This window comes from Notolepis coatsorum (genome assembly GCF_963971535.1).
Source record: "Notolepis coatsorum genome assembly, chromosome: 9".
Classification (NCBI taxonomy): Eukaryota; Metazoa; Chordata; class Actinopteri; order Aulopiformes; family Paralepididae; genus Notolepis; species Notolepis coatsorum.
The window spans coordinates 123,147,005-123,167,866 of record NC_140173.1 but is presented as its reverse complement, the minus strand read 5'-3'; the positions used below and the strand labels follow the sequence as shown (position 1 = coordinate 123,167,866).

General features: G+C 42.4%; 1 protein-coding gene across 2 annotated transcripts in view; it reads right to left on the bottom strand.

Annotated features, from left to right (window-relative positions):
* The window catches only part of LOC311234957 (SH3 and PX domain-containing protein 2A-like), a 134,372-nt gene that overhangs the window by 44,226 nt on the left and 69,284 nt on the right, over nt 1–20,862 (bottom strand). For both annotated transcript variants that reach the window (XM_084322246.1, XM_084322247.1), the window contains exon 7: nt 3,538–3,666. In XM_084322246.1, the coding sequence (XP_084178372.1) occupies nt 3,538–3,666 (129 nt within the window). The remainder of the gene's footprint in view (nt 1–3,537; nt 3,667–20,862) is intronic.

Sequence of the window (20,862 nt, the reverse complement as noted above, 5' to 3'; positions counted from 1 at the left end):
TAACTCGTTATAGCCCGCCAATCGAATACTTCCAACAACGAATATACTTGTTATTGGATCGTTATTTCTTTTATTCACTATTTCAATTCATAATTCATCCTGCTGTGCTGTGGAAATGTGTGGCACTGTGTCTGAGATCACAACGGTCCGATACCGCCGCCTGGTGGTATGCGGCCGATGTTGCACTTACTTTCTGAAGGAAGTATGACTGTGCGTCATTGAAAGTCTTCCGGGCGGAGTTATCTTGTAACGTGGATCAAGATATACACTAGATCACATTGAATCGCCTTCGGGACGCCAGAATCATTATGCTTTTGGGGCTTATGGCGTGGGCCAAATGGACATACGATCTAGCAGATGGCAATCAAATAATTGGAATATTCTTTTTGGAGTGTCATCGGCCACAGGTAAAAGCAATCTAACGTTAATTTCAGCTTGGTTGTCCATTGTTCTCATAGCCATCGCTCTGATCAACGTATACTGTTGTACTAACGAATGCCGTTATTGACAATCAATTAATCATAAACGACCCCCCCCCCCCCCCTTTCATGCATGCATGATGGAACATAATATACCAATCATATGCATTTACATTTTTTATTGTAGCATGTATAGGGACGAAATGCCAATGGATTAAGTATAATATGCGTCATGGCCTATTACTAGCCTTCCAGGAATTATCCTAGACCACTCTAAAACTATACTTATATTCACCACGGTATAAAACGACAATGTATGGATGGAAAAAATATTCCTTTTTCACATCTTGAACGATAGATACTCGATGTCAATAGGGCCATAGTATTGCATATATAGCTATAATATTTAAATAGTTATAGCCCTGCAAACAAGGTGAGCGACTCCCACCGTTTACAGTGCTGGCGTCAGCTGCTAAGGATGAGGCTATTGCGTGGCAGAGAAATAGTTAAAAGGGGCACTTCACTGAAAAACAACACTGATTTATTTTGGACATCAAGCTCACACATATCCCAAAACACTTGACAGTAGACGGTTATTCTTTTACATTTACATTTTGTCATTTAGCTGACGCTTTTATCCAAAGCGACTTACAGTACAAGTTCTGTACGACAAGTCATCAGGAAGGTTACAACTCTATCAGCTGAGCAACAATGTTCATCAAAGTGTTGAGTGCTACAATGTAGGTTAGTATTAGGACAAGTGTATGACAGTAAGGTTAGGGTTAGATTTTTTATTTTTCTTAATTTTTTTATATTTTTCATTTCAGATAATGATTGAAGAAGTACATCTTTAGTCGACGGCGAAAGATTGGACTGGTTTCGGCTGTCCTAACTGGGGTGGGAAGTTTGTTCCACCATTGTGGGGCAAGGACCGAGAATAGGCGACTTCTCTTTGATGACCCTCCCGGAGCTTGGATAAGAGTGGGTCTGAGGCGGCCAGAAGATGCAGAGCGTAGGGGTCTTGAGGGTGTGTAGTTAGAGACCATTGACCCGAGGAAGGCGGGAGCCTTCTTTTAATGAGATGTCATCACAGGATACTGAATCCTTGTGTTGTGTTAATTACAGCTCAATGAAACGATAGGTAAACAAAGATTGTCATAGGAATCTTTGTACAGTGATTACCACAACACTAGGATGCGGTCACCGGAGGTCTACTGTATTTAAAACTTATCATCTCTCAATAACTGTCAAACTAAATGAATGTGTGCAAAACTGTTTAGTATTTTGGTGTGTGTGAGATTATGTGCAAAATAAATCAGCATTTATTTCTTGTTTTTAGCTTTAGTCTTTCTGATGTTCTGGGGACCTCAAGGGTCTATAAAGTCAATATCACCCATTTTCATCTTTAATGTTTTCAAGACACAACTGTTAAAAATCACATAGGCTATCACCGGCCTCATAATGATTCGCTGAACATGACATTTCAAAGATCTGACATGTGAATTTAGAACACAAATTGAGCGTGACAAAGATGATGAACAGCGAAATGAACGGCTCAAATGTAGGCAATTTTCCCAACAGTGGGAGCAAATTGTCTGTGCGTCTGGGAGGCGAGATCAGGCGAACTAGATGACAGATGTGAGTGTCACAATCTCAGTGAAAATGAGGTGGGAAAATGACATCCAACCCTTCTCACTAGAAACACTACAGTAGAGTGGTGTCATTATAAAATATGGATTGGCCGGTGAAATATGGATCGTTGCCAAGGGAACACACTGTTGCCCCCAATGTCAACAATATAAAATCAACAACATAGTTTCAATATTATCCATGTTACCATGTTAAGAAAATATATAATTTACAAGCTTTACATTACAGCTTACCCTGTCTGTATCTTTAATGTATATTTGTCTCCATTTTATTATCTATCAAGATCAACCCCAAGACATTTTTGAGTTTTATGTGATTTTTCCATATTACGCTTGTTAAAAATTGTGAAATAAAGTTGTATACATATGGAAGTGATCCCTACGTCACGGTGATTCCTGTTTATTACAACAGGCACAGCACAAGGAATCGATTGGTCACATGTGTCAATCGGGGACATCTGATTGGCTCAGCCCAGCATCCTGGTCTAACATGAAATCCAGCTACAGTGGCAGCAGTGAAACAAAATGAGTTAAATTAGTATTTAAAACTTAAACACAAGTATCCCGTAAAGTATGTCTTATCCTTTCTGTCATGGATGTCAGTTATACTGACTGTATAACTAGGCTGTAGAAGATACACTGACAGCACAGGAGATACTGCTGAAACTTCCGCATATTGAAATAATTTTTAAATAAACAATTTATAATCCCACCATTAGGTTGTTAATACTCATATTTCACACGTCATACACTGTATACTTACACATGCGTGCACACACACACGCGCGCGCGCACACACACACACACACGCACACGCACACACACACACACACACAAACCACCATCAGTAATCGCAGCTTTTGTAAAGCCATACTCCTACTGTCTCAACCAGGAACAGTAAAAAAACAAGCCTTTTCCAACTTGAAACACAGTGTCTTGACCTGCTTGCTGCCGTCGCCACTTGGAGGCCTTAAACAGCTGACTGCAGCTGGTATCTGTAAATCCAGCATGTCTTCCTCTCTTTCCATTAAACTAAGGCGGGATAATTAATATAGGAGTCTGGGAGACATTCCTCCTGCTAAAGGCAACATTCTGGCCTTCGGCCTAAACCAACAATGGGGGAAAAACAGAGCTGACTGCAGGCCAAAGCGAGCCTCCAGATGGGGCCACGGCACAGCTTAGCAGTGCTGCCGACTGGGAGGGAGGGAGGTGAGAGAGGGAGAGCAGGGAGGGGGGGGGGGCAGAGGAAAGTGGGAGATAGGGAAATAGGAGGTGGAGTGGAGGAGGAGGACTTTTGGGGATGCAGGAAAGAAAGGAACCCTGGTGCCTGATGTGTGTTTGTGTTTAGCCGTTTGGGGGGACACACAGCCCCCGCAGTCTTCAATGTGTGTGTGTGTTTACTGTGTACTATTCATGCACCACATGCTCTCTGCACTGCGTGTGTTTGTTTGTTTGTGTGAAGCACTCACCGCTCTCACTCTTGTCGATGACGTCCACCACCTCCCCGGCCTGGAGGCTGATCTCGGCCGGCTCCTGCTTGTCGTAGCTGGCCACCACCACGTACTGCTCCAGCAGCATGGGGTCCGAGGCGTCCAGACCTGGGGTTGACGGGAAAAAACATGCTGTCAGCCAGCTGCCAGCCATGGGTCCGCGAGAGCGCCCGCCGCCGGGCACCCGTTGTTGTGCCATAGGCCGATTTGTTGGTCGAGCTCAGCCAATGAGAACACGCGCAGGGGCTCAGTGCGTCTTCTCAAGAGTCTGGCCATAGAGCTGCATCCCTCTCCAAGCCCCGACGACAGGGCCAACGGAGAGGCGGAAAGCCTTAAGACGAGAGCCTCTCTCAGGGACAATTAAAGCATCAAGCGGTCAGATGAGGAGAATCCATTCTATGGGTCCGTATCCGTATAGTCCAACAGAATTGAATTGTAGGTAGACCTAGATAGATGGACCAAGGGATAAAGAGAGGGAGATGGAGAGAAGAGGAAGAACAGAGAGCTACATAGAAGCAGAGAGAGCTACATAGAAGGAGAGAGAGAAAGAGAGAGAGAGAGAGAGAGAGAGAGAGAGAGAGAGAGAGAGAGAGAGAGAGAGAGAGAGAGAGAGAGAGAGAGAGAGAGAGAGAGAGAGAGAGAGAGAGAGAGAGAGAGAGAGAGAGATAGCAGGGAGCTTTAGCCAGTTGTGGATGGGACAGTGGAGGAGTGGGAGAGAGAAACGGTTTTCCCTGGAAAATAAACAGTCTGCTAAAAAGCCTCCTTCTGCTCTAGTTGGGTCTGGAGGTGGAGGAAGAGTAGGGGGGTTGTGTACGCCAATCATAAGAGTCGACACCAGAGGCCTTAAATAGAACCAGATGAGGGGGGCTGGAGCTGCATGGAGAGGCCCGTCCCTCTGGCTCTGTGAAATACTAGAGCTCTGACTACAGCACAACGGCAGGCCAATGGAAACCTTCCCCTCACTCCGCTTCCTGGGGTTAACCATATGAGCACCAACTGTGACTTAATTTCTACATGGTCTTGGGAACACAAATCGTATCGATCACAGGAGTGTGTCCGTGTGATAAAGTAGGTGACTTTTCTATTGAGGCACCTTTTCTTTGGCTTTTGATAAAGAGCAGATAGTGGCTCAATAATTGTGAAAATATTTGACAAGAAGCATGAACCTTCTGAATTATTTCAAAAGAGGGTGGCTACACTGACACTAGCTCAGTGTCCTGAACACGGTCTATGCAGCATGTCATTATGCATTATAATCATACTGTACTTGTAATACAATCATAATGCATTATATAGGTTATAGTTACAATCACGCATTGGACAGGTATAATGCTTTATAAGAATACTCATAATCTAGTATAAAGATTTTTCATAATTACTTATGATACTTGACATACTGTATCATTACACTACAATAACAGGCAAAGATCATCATAGTGGTGGTACATTGAGATTATACCTATGCTGCATGATTATTAACTACACACATTATAACTACACACATCCAGTGATAACTGTATTGTGGTTGCAATGCATTATAATGTGTTATAAGTGGAAAGGCTTCGTAGACTGTGTGTTACTGAACCTATAACCTGCTGGAGCCTAAACCGTAAAAAATACCTCAAACACATTGAGCTTCAGAGAGAGGAGAGTGACAGACAGCTTAGGAGCAGAACTCAATCACATTGACCTAAGTCACAGAGAGAGAGGAGACAATAGCCCAGCTTAGCAGCAGAACTCAATCACATTGACCTGAGTCACAGAGAGAGGAGACAATAGCCCAGCTTAGCGGCAGAACTCAATCACATTGACCTGAGTCACAGAGAGAGAGGAGACAATAGCCCAGCTTAGCAGCAGAATTCAATCACATTGACCTGAGTCACAGAGAGAGAGGAGACAATAGCCCAGCTTAGCAGCAGAACTCAATCACATTGACCTGAGTCACAGAGAGAGAGGAGACAATAGCCCAGCTTAGCAGCAGAATTCAATCACATTGACCTGAGTCACAGAGAGAGAGGAGAGAACCATCCCAGCTTAGCGGCAGAACTCAATCACATTGACCTGAGTCACAGAGAGAGGAGAGAACCATCGCAGCTTAGCGGCAGAACTCAATCACATTGAGCTGCGTCTCAGAGACAGAGAGGAGAGACCAGCCCAGCTTAGCGGCAGAACTAACGAGTGTCAGCTGGGGTCTAGAACCAGCAGCCACAGCTGAGATTCTGTTCACACATTATAGAAAGCTACTGCTGGCCAAGAGGTGAGATTCACACATGTCATACCAAATCCACAGTTTTTCTTGTATTCCTCTGTGTTCTCTCTTTTTGTATCATCAAAAATTCATGATATTTGGTAAAAGTGATATACAAGTAAATACACCGGTTGAACTAATGATTGATAGTATTAAACTGGAGAGGGTATTTGAGAATACATTTCTGGGTGTGATAATAGACCACAAACTCAACTGGAAACCTCATATAAAATATGTCAGGACTAAATTGGCACAGAGTGTTGGTGTTTTATGCAAGATAAGACACATTCTAAACCAAAAAACACTGTATACACTGTACTGTACACTCTTCCTACCATATATGAGCTACTGTGCGGAGGTGTGGGGTAATACCTACAAAAGCACTCTACAGCCAATATGCACCATGCAAAAAAAGCAATAAGAATAATCAACAATGTAGGATATTATGAACACACCAATAACTTATTTATAAAGCTACAAGCATTGAAATTTATGGACCTAGTGGATTTAAAAACTGCCCTCATTGTATAAAAAGCCAGATACAAACTAATCCCAGGCAACATTCAAAAATGGTTCAGAGACAGGGAAGGAGAATATAACTTAAGAGGGAGAGGGAATCTTAAACAACCAATGGTACACACTACACTGAAAAGCATGTGCATATCGGTGTGTGGAGTGAAGTTGTGGAATAATTTACCTGAATACATCAAACTGAGTAAACATGTGGCACAATTTAAAAAGCAGCTAAAAAAATACACATTAGAGAAATACAGAAATGAGTAATGAGGATAAACAAAGTTATGTTATATTGTGTTATGTAGTGCTGTACTATATTCACTGCTGTCAAGTGAATAATTTTTATTTTTATTTTTTATATAAGTAAAAGTATATTCTATATTGTAATATACTCAATTATGTTATATCTAGTCAAATTAATGGAAGAACAAACATAAATGTAAGGGGGTAGGGTACCGTAGGGATCAATAAGCTTAGCTTCCCTCTACTCCTTTTTTGGACATGTCTGCTAACCAAACACATTGCTCTTGACCTTTTGTTTATAATTCCTTTTTATTTATTTATTTTTTTAATGTTTTTTTTTAATGTTTTTTTAATTTGTTGTTATGATTGTTTGGTTTGACGGAACAAGATACCGTGATTTGTTTGGAGAAAAATGGAGAAGTACATGTTCAAAAATAAACTTTTCATTCATTCATTCATTCTCTACCAGGGCCCCGTTCCATGTACCGGGATAACCGAGTTAGCCGGATAACTTTAGCTGGATAACTGTGTTAGCCTGACTTTCCGATTTCATGTACGTGGATTTCCCAAATCACCATGACAACATATCCAAAAGTTTGAGCCTGCTCGAAAGCAGAGTTCAAGTTCAAGTTAGCCTGAACTATCGCCACGCCCCCGCAAAGAAGTGACAGCCCGTTTCCTGAAACTATTCCCACAGTCTACGATCTGCATTATACCATTCTGAATTACGTTTTTGTGCTCCATTCTTCCAGAGGGGGCTTTTGAAATGTAAAATAGACCCAAAATGCTGATATTAAATTCACTTTGTCCTAAATAATGCACGTTATATATACCGTGGCGACGGTGGCGCTCGCTCGTGCGATGTACACATGATGTGGTTATTTTAATTGTAACTGGGATTAAGATGTCTGATGAGATGCGCTGTTTGACGGATTTGAGAAATTGAATGAGCCGTTGACGTCACATTAATGAATGAGGATAAAGAGATAAACTTCATTCAAAACAACGGATATTCTAAACACGGGTCTCTCGTTCATTAATGTATAAACAATGAATTTATCCCATCTGGCCCAGTGGCCCAGCGGTAGTGCTCATGCCTGCCAATTCAGCGACCGGGGTTCAAATCCCCGTGTTTCCAATATGATTTTTTTGAATATAATATTAATGATTATACGCCAAAGTAGCCTGGTTTTAAGTTAAAATATTATAAATCTACATGCATTGAGGATGTCATTCTTTATATAGCTCTCAACGTGCACCAAATTGAATTATTCCTATATTGCAAAAAGAAGGAAAAGACTAGGGCCTTGAACCCCGGTCGTCCGTGTGAAAGTCAAAAGAAGAACCCGTTACACCACAGAGAAGATAAGTAAAAGATTGACTATACATCAATCAATGGGTAAGAGAGCCGTATCGTAATTCTGTATAACAGTTAACTAATAATTTTCGCTAGCAAGATCTCATTTGATTATTCAATCCAGCAGGCAAGTTTAAAGAAATATAATCTGATTGATTGAGGTAATGAGGGACTTAGAATTAGCCTATAGATAACGCATTTAACTTGTCGGCGAGGCGATTGAGCCTATTGCAATCTGTCAATAAAGTCTTAAATCAATTAATCAATCAATGCCGTTGAGAATCAGGGTCTCTGCCATCGATACGTGCTGGCTTTCCACCTAAAACGGGAGCGCGCATCTAGCCTGACTTGAGCCTGACTCTCAAGTCTGGCTTGAGTTAACGAGACTGAATCCTCCTTTGTGAAACAGGAAAATCCCGGCTTTGAACATCGGGTTAACTGAAGCTGGATAATGACATCTTGATCGACTTAGTTGAACCACGTACATGGAACGGGGCCCAGATGGTAAAAAAAGAGCAAATAAACATAGAAATGTCAATAACTTCATTGAATTTATTAATTTACTTAAATGTATAAATGAAATGGATAAAACCAACACATGTTTGCAATAGTGCCTTTAACGTTGATGAACGTGGCTGAAACCGTCAGTTTTATCTATTTCATCAATGCATGTTTCAATTTTACTCTTTCGATGAAACTGAGGGCTAGATCCACAAAGAATGGATTGCACGGTGCTAATTGCACCCTTATTTACAATTCATTATGAATTGAAAATGGGGGACCCTGATGTAAACAAGACGAAAGTCTTTCTCTGGTCTGCATCCCCTTAACAATTGTGTATATTGAGCCGTACTGTATTGTACCCATTCTGCAATCTGTTCATAACATTTTCATTCAATCAATCACTGCACAGGTGATTGATTGAATGACAATTGTATTAACAGATTGCAGAATGGGTACAATACAGTACGGCTCAATATACATCTTTGTGGATCTAGCCCAGATTTTTTCACCCTTCAAGTGGGGCCATATGAAATCCGTTTTATTATTTTCCAAATTCCATATTTTTTTTCCCCAAATTCATTTTTTTCCGTTTTAATATTTCAGAATTCTGTATTTAGCTTTTTATGCTCATTTTACCATCAGAAATAGTGTCTAATAAGTGGGAATGAATAAATTTCCACAATTGAATAAGATATAACAGTCCATTTACGGTAATGTTTTTAAGTGCTGTAACTCAGAAATACAGTTCAATTTTACACAATATTTTTCAAATAATATTGTGACAAAATAAAAATGCACACAAAATAAAAATACACATTACAAGTAGGGATGTCCGATATTATCGGCCGACCGATATTATCGGCCGATATCGGCAGTAAAATGTGATATCGGAAAATATCGGTATCGGTTTAAAAAAAGAAAAAAACAATAACAATATTTGTTATATATATAACCAGTGAAATGATTAGTTACCTGAAATTATTCCATTTTTTGGGGTGGGAAACCCTGCATATATCGGTATCGGTTGATATCGGTATCGGAAATTAAGAGTTGGACAATATCGGAATATCGGTATCGGTAAAAAAGCCAATATCGAGCATCCCTAATTACAAGTGTAAACAATAGATACAGCTACTACTGACATTATCACAATGACAATGTCAGTAGCCTAGCTATATCTATATATTGTGATGAAATATAGTAATGCATCATTTAGGCACCTTTAGTTTAGTTTATTTAGTTTATTTCATTTATAAAGGACAGTGTGTGTACTGACAATCATTTGCATTAAACAAATGGATGGGTGCACCAGATTTAGCTAGAAGCTATCATTTCCATCTATAGTCCTATGTACTGTAACGTTACATAGCTATTTAAGTTTATTTCGTTTATAAAGGACAGTGTGTAATGACAATCGTTTGCATTAAATAAATAGATGGGTGCACCAGATTTAGCTAGAAGCTATCATTTCCATCTATAGTCCCATGTACTGTAACGTTACATAGCTATTTAATCACAATAGTGTCGCACGTGTTTTTGCGGTACGTTAACAGAATTTGCAAAACAGCTTATCGCCGGAGGCATAAAAGTCATTAGGATACTGCTCTGCTCTGAATTTAGGGCTTATTGTGGAATTTCTTAGCTTCTTGACGACGTTAACACCGAAGCAGCCAGACGCTTCAGCACTGCTGCGTGTTGTGTGTAACCCGCTGTAGCGTCCCCGCCTCCCCGATCATGTTTGCTTTGCAACAAACGTTCCACCCAAAAACGGAATTTCAGTCCAGATTAGGCCAAATTCGGCAATATTCCACGTTTTGCAGTTGATTCCATTTTTATTTGTCAATTCCGTGATTCCGTCCGCGATTCCGTGAATGCGGATTTCATATGGCTCTACCTTCAAGTCTAAAGCAGGCAGGCCTTCAAAGACAAAGAAAAGATAGCAACAACATCAGGAGAATCTCTATTACCTGGCTGTTATGGTGCTCGATGTGCTGCTTCGCTCCTAACTGACATCAATTGCCAGTTCGGAAGGAAGAGAAATGAGTCCTAGATAATCAAGAGAAATGTCCAGGAAAATAATGTCTCCAAGAGCAATCAGGAAGCCAAACAGAGCCCGAATGAAAACTTTATTTTTTTCAAAGTGTGGTAAACTCAGTGCCTGGAACCAAAAAATATATAGATTTGTATTCAGAGGACGGAAAATAAAAGTCCAATTGATGGAAGGCTTGTGGCGCAGATAAGGAGTTTGTTTGAGGCAGCTGGGATTAAGCTGTCCGTTAAGATACCTAACCTCGATGACTGCCAGAATTGAGATTAACATTTCTATAAATGAGGATTATATCCCCAGCAGTGGTTCCCATTCAGGAACTAGACATCAGAAGCATAAAGGCAGCAGATAACTTATGACGATGGGCTCAGTACCATTAGCATCCAGAATGAACATGCTGCCAACGAGGCTGACACTGGATTTAGTGCGGTCGGGCTGTGGTTTATGAAGCTTTCACATTATTTGCGCAAGGCGTTTCTGACCAACCGCAAGGTTGGAAGCAGGGACATCGGAAAGCACATAGTATTCAAACTCTGGGTGATTCCTTCTTGGTTTTCATAGTGTAATAATTACTTGAGTTACAGCACATTATTTACTAACAATACCGTTGCAGGGGTGTGTGTGTGGTCGAGCGGTTTGTACAGCTAAAGCCATTGTGTCAATTAACAGTTGGCTACCAAATGCGGTATGAGCTAGAGAGCAAGTAACCACACAAATATTACTCATCTATGAATTCATAATGAATAGGACAAGTGTGTAAAACAGTGTTGATAGTAAATATTACAGCCTTATGCATGCATAAGAAGAGCAACAACTCTTGAGAAATGCCTGCGGTGTATATTCCACTACTCTCAGCTAAAGCGTAGGCCTGGAGGAGAAGAGCACACAAATATAATTTTTATGACCCGTCAGGAATGGTAGTACTGTAAGTGAGACGGCTGACAACCCGGCATCAAATAAATGCCATAGCGTTGGACGCAACCTTATCAAGGATGGGGAAACACGTTTATATGTCACTGTTACAATTTCCAGGCAATGTGCATAAAACCCAGTGGGTCGTGATCAGATTAAATCCGGTCATCTACGTCAAACAAAATGAATGGAGGGTTTATAATATAAAACACACAAATCCACTATTGTTCAAGAGGGACGGTCCATGCAGGACGAGTGAGTGAAGACTTTGTCAGCTCGCTCTGTGCGCCTGAAAAACAAAAGCTAATATTTCAGCCTTGTTTCAGGAAATGAAATGTTTTGTGTCAGCACTGCAGGAAGGCAGGGCCAGAACAGGGAGGACAGAGGAAAAAGATGAGGTGAAACGACCTCTGTGACCAAGGCTGTAGGCTCCTATTGCATGAATCTAGAGTCCGGAGCCATAAAAACGACTGGAACTATTAATGACATGAATATAGAAACTAGATTAAAATCAAACACAGAGAGTTTTTGCATGTGTTTCCATCGGCCACTTACTGAACAACGTTAAATCTCACATTCGATACACAAGACATGTGTGTGTGTGCTTGTGTCTGCCTCTCTGTGGGTGTGTATGTGTGTGTGTTTGCCTCTCTGACTGTGTGTGTGTGTGTGTGTGTGTGTGTGTGTGTGTGTGTGTGTGTGTGTGTGTGTGTGTGTGGTGTGTGTGTGGTGTGTCTGCCTCTCTATCCATGTGTGTGTGTGTGTGTGTGTGTGTGTGTGTGTGTGTGTGTGTGTGTGTGTGTGTGTGTGTGTGTGTGTGTGTGTGTGCGTGCGTGCGTGCGTGCGTGCGTGCGTGTGTGTGTGTGTGTTTGTGTCTGCCTCTCTGTCTATGTGTGTGTCCTATGCTAGTGTTGTGCAGCTTACTCTCTTGTATGCACAGCACAAACCTACAGTATTTTAAGAGTTCTGAAAAGAAAGCATTCTCCTCATGGCTGCCATCAGATAGCCCTATTAGCCACTCTCTCTGTTTATGTCTCTCCTTACTCAGATTTATACACAGGCTTCCTGCTCCCACCCTTGCACTCCCAGACGCCCCCCCCCCCCCTCCTATCTCCCCTCCACACCCCCACACAGTAAATGTTTTCAATCAAGTCATTTGTACTCAGTTTGAGTCAAATGTACACAGTTTGAGTAAAATGTACTCTGCGAAATGTACTGTGCACCCCCCCACCCCTATCTCCCCTCCGCACCCATCATCAGCCCCAATCCAGAAGGCGACAATTTGGGAGTCTGCAAGAATGCATCATCTAGTGGAGGAAACCAGGGAGCCTGGGATTTGAGAGAGCCTGCCAGTTCATGTCAGGAAATTCTTGCTCCTTTTAATTTTTTTCATGTTTTAGGATCTAAATATGTTGATTGGGCTTATATGAGGTGGGGACTTGGGACTCGAATCTTGCTCTGGTCACACATTTGATGACTTGAGACTTGATGCAGGGGGAAATTACTTGAGACTCGAGACATGACTTTGCTTTGTGATACAGTGTGACTTCACAGTCTTGTCTTCAAAGTCACTGAGCTCTTAAAATACTGTAGGACAGGTCTGTGGTGTGTGCATACAGACTTCAAAATGAGAGATTCATAATCCATGTTTGTATTGCATACATTGTGTGAAATAAAACTATTAAAGTAGGAAACAGGAAGATTTATAGATTTTCATTAAACTGACTTGTTCCTACTGTAGTTAACTTGTTGCTTGTTGATGTGACTCGAGACTTGTGCCTCATGACTTGAGGCTGTCTTGGGACTGGAGCAAGGCTGCCTTAATCACACCTCTGCTTCTATGCAACACTGCCATGCTTGGAACGTTTGCATGAGAAGAAACTTTAAGAGTTGTTCCTAGTTGACTTGTTGCTCATCGACTCGAGTTGGACTTATATTTACATTTAGTCATTTAGCTGACGCTTTTTGACCAGCAAGTCACCAGGAGGGGTACATCTCTAGCAGCTAAGGGTCAGTACTAGTATTGTTCGTCAAATAGCAACAAGCTTGAGTGTTACACTCTGAGTGTATAGTAGTATAGACATATTAGCATGATAAGTAGTAGTATAAGTATAGTAGCATACAGTAGCATTAGGGTACATAGTAGTAAAACGTAAATTTTTTCAGATATTGTTATTGTTTGAAGAGGTGTGTTTTTAGTCGACAGCGGAACATTGGCTGGGTTTCAGCTGTCCTGACTGTGGTGGGGAGTTCGTTCCACCATTGTGGAGTGAGGACCAAGAATAGCCTTGCTTGAGACGAATAGCCTGACTTGACTCTGTGTTCTACATTGACACATTCGACTCGAGAATTGTGCCTCGTGACTCGAGACTGACTTGGGACTCGAGCAAGCCTACCTCTGCTTGCATGTGACGCTGCCGTGCTTTGCGAGAAAAGCGACTTTATGGAAACAAACTCCACGCAAAAGATGGATGAAGTGAGCTCTGTCTGGGCTTCTCAGCTGTGGATGTGTAGGTGGATGAGGAGGACTGGGTCACTGTTCTGCTGTTGAATGTAGTTTACAGATGCATTCGCATCACTGAATCAGTATGCAGCAGCCCTGAGGGAAGTGGGGTAGACCAGAAACAAATAGCACCAGGAACCGGGTCCAACATAAACTTACAGCCAGGAAGAAAGTCACATGGTTTTCAAATAACGGTTAAACGGTGCATAAGTGTTACGTCCCACTGATTGTGTTATATGTCTTTCCAGTCATGTCCATTTTGGCTCCCATTTTCCCTCCTCCAGTATCCCACATGCTACAGGTAACTCCCTTGGTGGACGATGGTTCCTGCCCCTTTCCATTGGAGGATGATGGTTTCCGACGTGGTCTACGGTGCCTATACACGCAATCATGGACTAGCTCACCCTTAGGCTGCGGCTACATTGATCTGTCACTGAACAGATAGAAATTGTGACAGAAGGTATCACAAGTTCATCCACTTTTCTCTCTCCAAATGGACAAATGGACACATATCTGCCGAGGAGACGGACACAGCGTCGACCCTGTCCAACGGATGCTCCTCATTGAAAATGAATAAAAAACCGACATAGATGGACAGACACAGTGGATCAATGCTTATTTAAAGCACATCTGATCCACAGTTATTTTGTCGGGGGGCCTTGTGCCTCGCTGTGCTGTGTCGACATGGTTTAGGTTTATTTGACCTTTGTTTCAAGTTAATACTTTCTATTCACAGACTTTTTTTCTTTTCCCACTGTAAATAACTGCTCTGTTTTCCAGGAAGCATCGAGAGGGTGAGCTGCCATTTGATTTGAGTGCTGCTTTTCTTTTGTTAGCTTAAAATGTATTTTAATTTGCGATAGGTTCGTTTGTTGTGTTCTGAGATAGTCTTGTTTGTTTGCCATCTTGGCCTCGGCTCACCGTCGACTTGTAAACTGTGCTTCCTCCTGTGTTAATAAATATCCCTTTGCCTCAAACCTGGCCTGCCATCTGGCCTGCCACCAAACCTACAGTATGTTTACAACCCTTCTACCCTTAAGACACCAGGGGTCGCAACAATGAGATATACTGAATGCAGGTTCCGTTTTCATCACACATCTCTCAAGCGTTAACTCCGAGCCCAAAATGTTCTTTCAACATGTCTTGTGGCGGATACAGAAGAGAAAACCCCTCAGACACATCTCTTCTGGCTCCGGCCGGTTGTGATGAAGACACCGTTGCTGCTGAGTTGGGGGGGGGGGGGGGCTTCCATGTTGGAGTCCACGGTGACAAATGGGTCAGTGTGAGAAACAGCGTGGGCTGGCTCGGCTCTCGGCGCTATGCTGCCCCCCGCAGGACGACGGATTGACGGAGCTCGCCTCTGCGGCGAACAGTCACTTTGATAAGGTCAGTGCACAACTCAGACTGACTGTTCGCCCCGTCTGATGAGACCGCTCGGCGACAAAGTAAAACGTCTATGACCTCCCTGCGTATCTATTGATGTGCAGCGGCGTGTTCCCATTCTGAGCACGCGCCGTGACTAAAAAGTGTAATTACGGGATCATGGCAGTTTAGCGGAGTGAGACCGGAGATTCAGTCTTTCAGGTGCTACATGGCTGATTGCCGTGTGTGAATAAAGGCTCTATGTCTGGAAGGTGGTGCCGGTATCTGTCAAAGGGCTCAGTATTCAATGGCTGTTTTTTCGAGAATGAGGAGCATGGCTACTGGAACACTGCATGGTTGTTCACTTTCCCTTTCTACCACTACCACACAACAGAAGGTTAACCCGTTCACTACCACACTACAGAAGGTTAACCCGTTCACTACCACACTACAGAAGGTTAACCCGTTCACTACCACACTACAGATGGTTAACCTTCTGTAGTGTGTGGTAGTGAAAGGGTTAAGGCGCTAGAGGGGCAATCGTTCCTCATAATGATTTCCTACACGGCTAGAATGTTATCCATCCATGCACACAAACCTACACACACACACCTTTTGACCTGCCTGCCCGCCCCCTTACCCCTGCGTAGATGAACCCTCATCCCCCCGCCGACGGCACACACTGCGCACACACACACACACGCACACACACACACATGGATAGAGAGGCAGACACAAACACACACACACATGGATAGAGAGGCAGACACACACACACACACACACACACACACACACACACACACACACACACACACACACACACACACACACACACACACACACACACACACACACACACACACACACACACACACACACACACACACACACACACACACACACACACACACACACACACACACACACACACACACACACACACACACACACACACACACACACACACACACACACACACACACACACACACATCACTTCCACTCCCCACAGGCCCCCCTGAGCCCCCCAGCTCAAATAAAGCCAGCAAGGCTGCGCACATAAACACACTCCCCCAGTCCGTGCGTAACACTGAAATGGTTTCCACTTGCCACGTAAACCTCCTCTCCTCTCCATCTGCTTTTCACATGCACTGCGCCCCCGAGCGCTCTGTCTCTCTCTTTCTCTCTGACCCTCTCTCTCTCTCTCTCTCTCTCTCTCTCTCTCTCTCTCTCTCCCTTCCCCTTTCTCTCCTTCTCTCTTGCTATCTGCTACCCCCCCCCCACACACACTCAAAATAAGGTGAAATAACAGTATGAAAGCATTTAAAAGTCTCAAATGTGCCTGTTTGTATGCAAAGAAAAGTACACAATCATAGTTATAGAGCGAAGCAATGCTTATCTCAAAACCGCCATATTCTAATTGCTGGATTCCCTTGTTTGAGCCGAATCTGGGTTGAACATGATTTGTGGAACTCCCTCTGGTGTTGTGGTCGTGGAATTCACTGACCTTTGGGAAGTATTTCGACATGTACATGGGTATCTTTGTGGTGTAGTGTATCTTGTAGACCAGGCCCATTGCAAGCTGCTGTACTCTGTCGTCTATCAGAATATCATTGTTTTTCTTATCATTTGAAGTCACTGGTAAATTACTGAAAACACAGAATGGTTCATCTGGTCAAAAAAGACTATATAGTATTTAGTGATAGAAAAATGCCTTTTTTCCACGTTGTCCAGCGTCTACACATGCGCCACCTGCCACAGGGTCCTTAGTTACTATGACTCACTGCTCGATTCCCAGCCTTTCAGCAGAAATAGTGAACATGTTTGACACTCACATTGTGAATGTGGATCACTACCCACTTTCAAAACCTCTCTCAAGGGACACCTACGGGAGACTGCAATTCAACACTGGCCCCTGTAAATATCCTAACCCAACCCCCTCCAATGTACAGTCATTTACCTAGTATGGTTTTGTCAATAGTCCAATGTACAATTTTGTTTGTTTGTACAGTGTCTCCCCCCCCCCCCCAATGTACAGTTTTGCTTGTTTATACAGTGTGTCCCCCCCCCCCCCCCCCAACCACCTCCAATGTAGATTACCCAGTATGGTTGTCAATATCCCAGTGTACCCAACCCCCCCCACCCAACCTCCTCCAATGTACAGTTTCTACGTCAAATGTATATACTCCCTTTTCCTGACTCCTTCTGTATCACAAACAGTACTGTATTTGCAAATCTGGTATGTCATAAATGTATAGATGTAGCAGTACTGACTATCTGTATGTCATGTATGTCATATATGTCCTGATGAATTGAAAATGGGGGACCCTGATGTAAACAAGACGAAAGTCTTTCTCTGGTCTGCATCCCCTTAACAATTGTGTGTATTGAGCTGTACTGTATTGTACCCATTCTGCAATCTGTTAATAAAGTTTTCAATCAATCAATCAATCACCTCAAGATGCAGTCAATTATGGTTTTACTCAACATGATGTTTAATGACTTTCTCTTCTCTCAATATGACTTGTATGAAGTAGCCACCATCTCCAGTGTTTAGGGCTGACCCCTATTAGTCAACTAATCGGTCGAAAGGAGCCACAGTCGACTAGCCAACCTCTTAGTCGAATACAAATAAAAAATGCTGTGAGGCGACAGTGTTTAACCACCACCACCTCTGCTTCTTGCAGAGGACAAGAAGCCTTCAGTCGACTCCTTCAGACATTAAGCACCCCCCACACCCCACAGCCCAAATGGAATGATACAAAATAAAATAAAAATTGTAATAATATTTGTATATTATATATATATATATATATATATATATATATATATATATATATATATATATATATATATATATATATATATATATTTTTTTTTTTTTTTTTTTTTTTTTTTTTTTAAGTCGACCAATAGTTGACTAACGGCACATTTTGGCAAATCATAGTCGACCATCCAAATCCTTAGTCGGGGACAGCCCTACCAGTGTTACAGACTTAGTTTAAAACTGCTACACAGTTCTCTGTCCTCATTACTAGACTGTCTTTGGTGAAACAACACGCTGAGTGGCATAAAACATGCTATCATGTCTCAGCCAGAAGGTATGCTCCTCTTTGAAGCTTCAGGAGATTCATACAAGCCGCCTCTGATGTGATGTTGACTCAACAGTATGTGTGGACTGGGTCCAGTGGAGAGAGAGGGACCCCACATGGCTTCTGACAGGCCAGAGCCTTTAGCAAAACCACATGACGCGAGAAGACCACTGGAGAGCAATGAACCAATATCAAGCCCAACTGTTGCAAAACTTGTCAGAGGAAAGCAACAGTTGTGATTGGAGGATCAAGAAAAGAGGGCAGGGTTTGAGATAGGTCAATTCAGAGCAATTCAATTCTACTCGGATGGTTTCTGTCATGTGGTACCTATCCCACCAAACCTTTTTCGTTTGTCGGTGGCTGGGTGGATTATTGGGGGGAGGGCCTCAAGGTCAATGGCAAGAAATTCTGAGCCCTGTGCATGAGTCGTCTCTTGGCCCCTCTCCCCTCCACACACCTTTTAGTCCCTCTCCCAGCTCGTGCCCGAGTAAGCAGTTCCACTTTGCTCCCCACTCCACACTTCCCTGGTCAACAGTAAGTGTCACATACCATCGGAAAGCTGGGACCCTAAGGAATCATTTGAGATGCCGCTCAAAACTGTATGTCAATCTTTTCTATCTAATAATATGTGATAAACATTATGTTTTGAATTTCACCTATTCAAATTAAGAACATTGGGCCTCATTCATGAAACGATATAATAACAGATTTCGTTCTTAACTAGCATTTCCTCTTTTTTTTTCTTACCTGGGATTCAGCAATGTTTTCTTATTGTTGCTTTTCTCTCAGGCAAGACCAAATTCTAAGAGTGGTCGAGAGCACTCTTACCCAGATAAGAAACTCTTACCCAAATGAGAAACATTTAAAAAAGCCTACCATGGGTGCCCCAGTGGCGAACCACATAACACGCTGAGTCGCGGCACGGCCGACCCGGGTTCGATTCCCGGACCCGTCGTTATTTTCCGAATGTCTTCCCCCCACTCTGTCTCCCGTTCCTCCTCTCTCTCTCTCTCTCTCTCTCTCTCTCTACTGGACTGCCCAGTAGGAAAAAGCGATAAACGCTAAAAAATTATATTTAAAAAAAAAAAGCCTACCATTCATAATAATAATAATACATCAGATTTATATAGCGCTTTTCCTAATGCTCAAAGACACTTTACAAAACAAACAACATAATACAATACAGTTTTAGTAGATACAAATATATATATAAAAAGTTGAGAGAGGAAGGAGTTCATGGGTTGAAAGCAAGCCATTGGTCAATTGCCCCCAAATACCCCCAAATACGACTTCATAAACCCAGAACTTTTCCAATAATAATTATTATTATAACTTATTGCGTGTGTTCTGCTTCTGAAATGGATTATATATTGCTGTTAGAACAGTTAGATGCTGGCTGCCTAGGCCGTACGGACAGAACGCATATTTACAACCTCTCCTCTCCTCTCCTCTCCTCTCCTCTCCTCTCCTCTCCTCTCCTCTCCTCTCCTCTCCTCTCCTCTCCTCTCCTCTCTTCTCTTCTCTTCTCTGCTCCACACCTACAAGTTCTGAGCGCACTCTGGGTTTTAGCCACAGGGACCTTTCATAGAGAGATGACAGGTGACAGATCCGGTATTTCCAAACCTATAGGTTCGGAAATACCGGATCTGTCACCTGTCATCTCTCTCTGAAAGGAGAGAGCATAGGATCAGCGGCATATACATATCAGTATACTGCACGATTGGTTCTTGAGTCTTTACAAGCACGCAGTCGTTCAGTATTGACAAAGCCTACTTTGCTGGAACGATTTATTTCGCACTATACAGTACATATACGTACTGTATAAGTACAAGTATAAGTCTTTATTTGTCATCAGATTAACACACACACACACACACATGCGATGAGCGACCCACAGGAACACACACACATGCACTGAGTCGCGAGTCGTGAGACGTGTGTGTGTGGTAAGCAAGAATATAAGAAAAATAATAAGAGAGTATTGTTGAATGAGGCCCATTTTGAGTGTAGATGGGCCATCAACATTATAATGTACCTATAATGACAATGTTGTGTCTAATAAGTTGCTCCAGCTATTTCTGAATGAATAGGGGAGAACGGGGGACGTTGTCACACGGGTAGGTTGTCACATTCATTATATTTCACTACCAGAGGGTCCCGTCTCCCATACTTTGGTATTTAAATGTCCAGAATTGGGGTCAGAGTTCACCTACATTGTCATCTTTGGAGTGAAACAGCTGAATTTGAGGTGAGAGTACTTTTGTAAATATTCCACTACTCAGTATTTTTCTTCTAGGCTTTTACACAATTGGTTTATAATGAAACAATTATTACCCTTAAAAAGTGTGAATGTATAGCTATAGTTTAGATTGTTGTTAGCTAGCTAACTAGTTGTTAGATGGCTGTTAGCCTTGATGCTATCAAGACATTCCAGTTGGGGTTGGTCGTCACATTTTATTTGGGGTTGGTTGTCACATGTTGTGTAGGCTATTATTGTTAGGCCGATTTATTTTGTTCT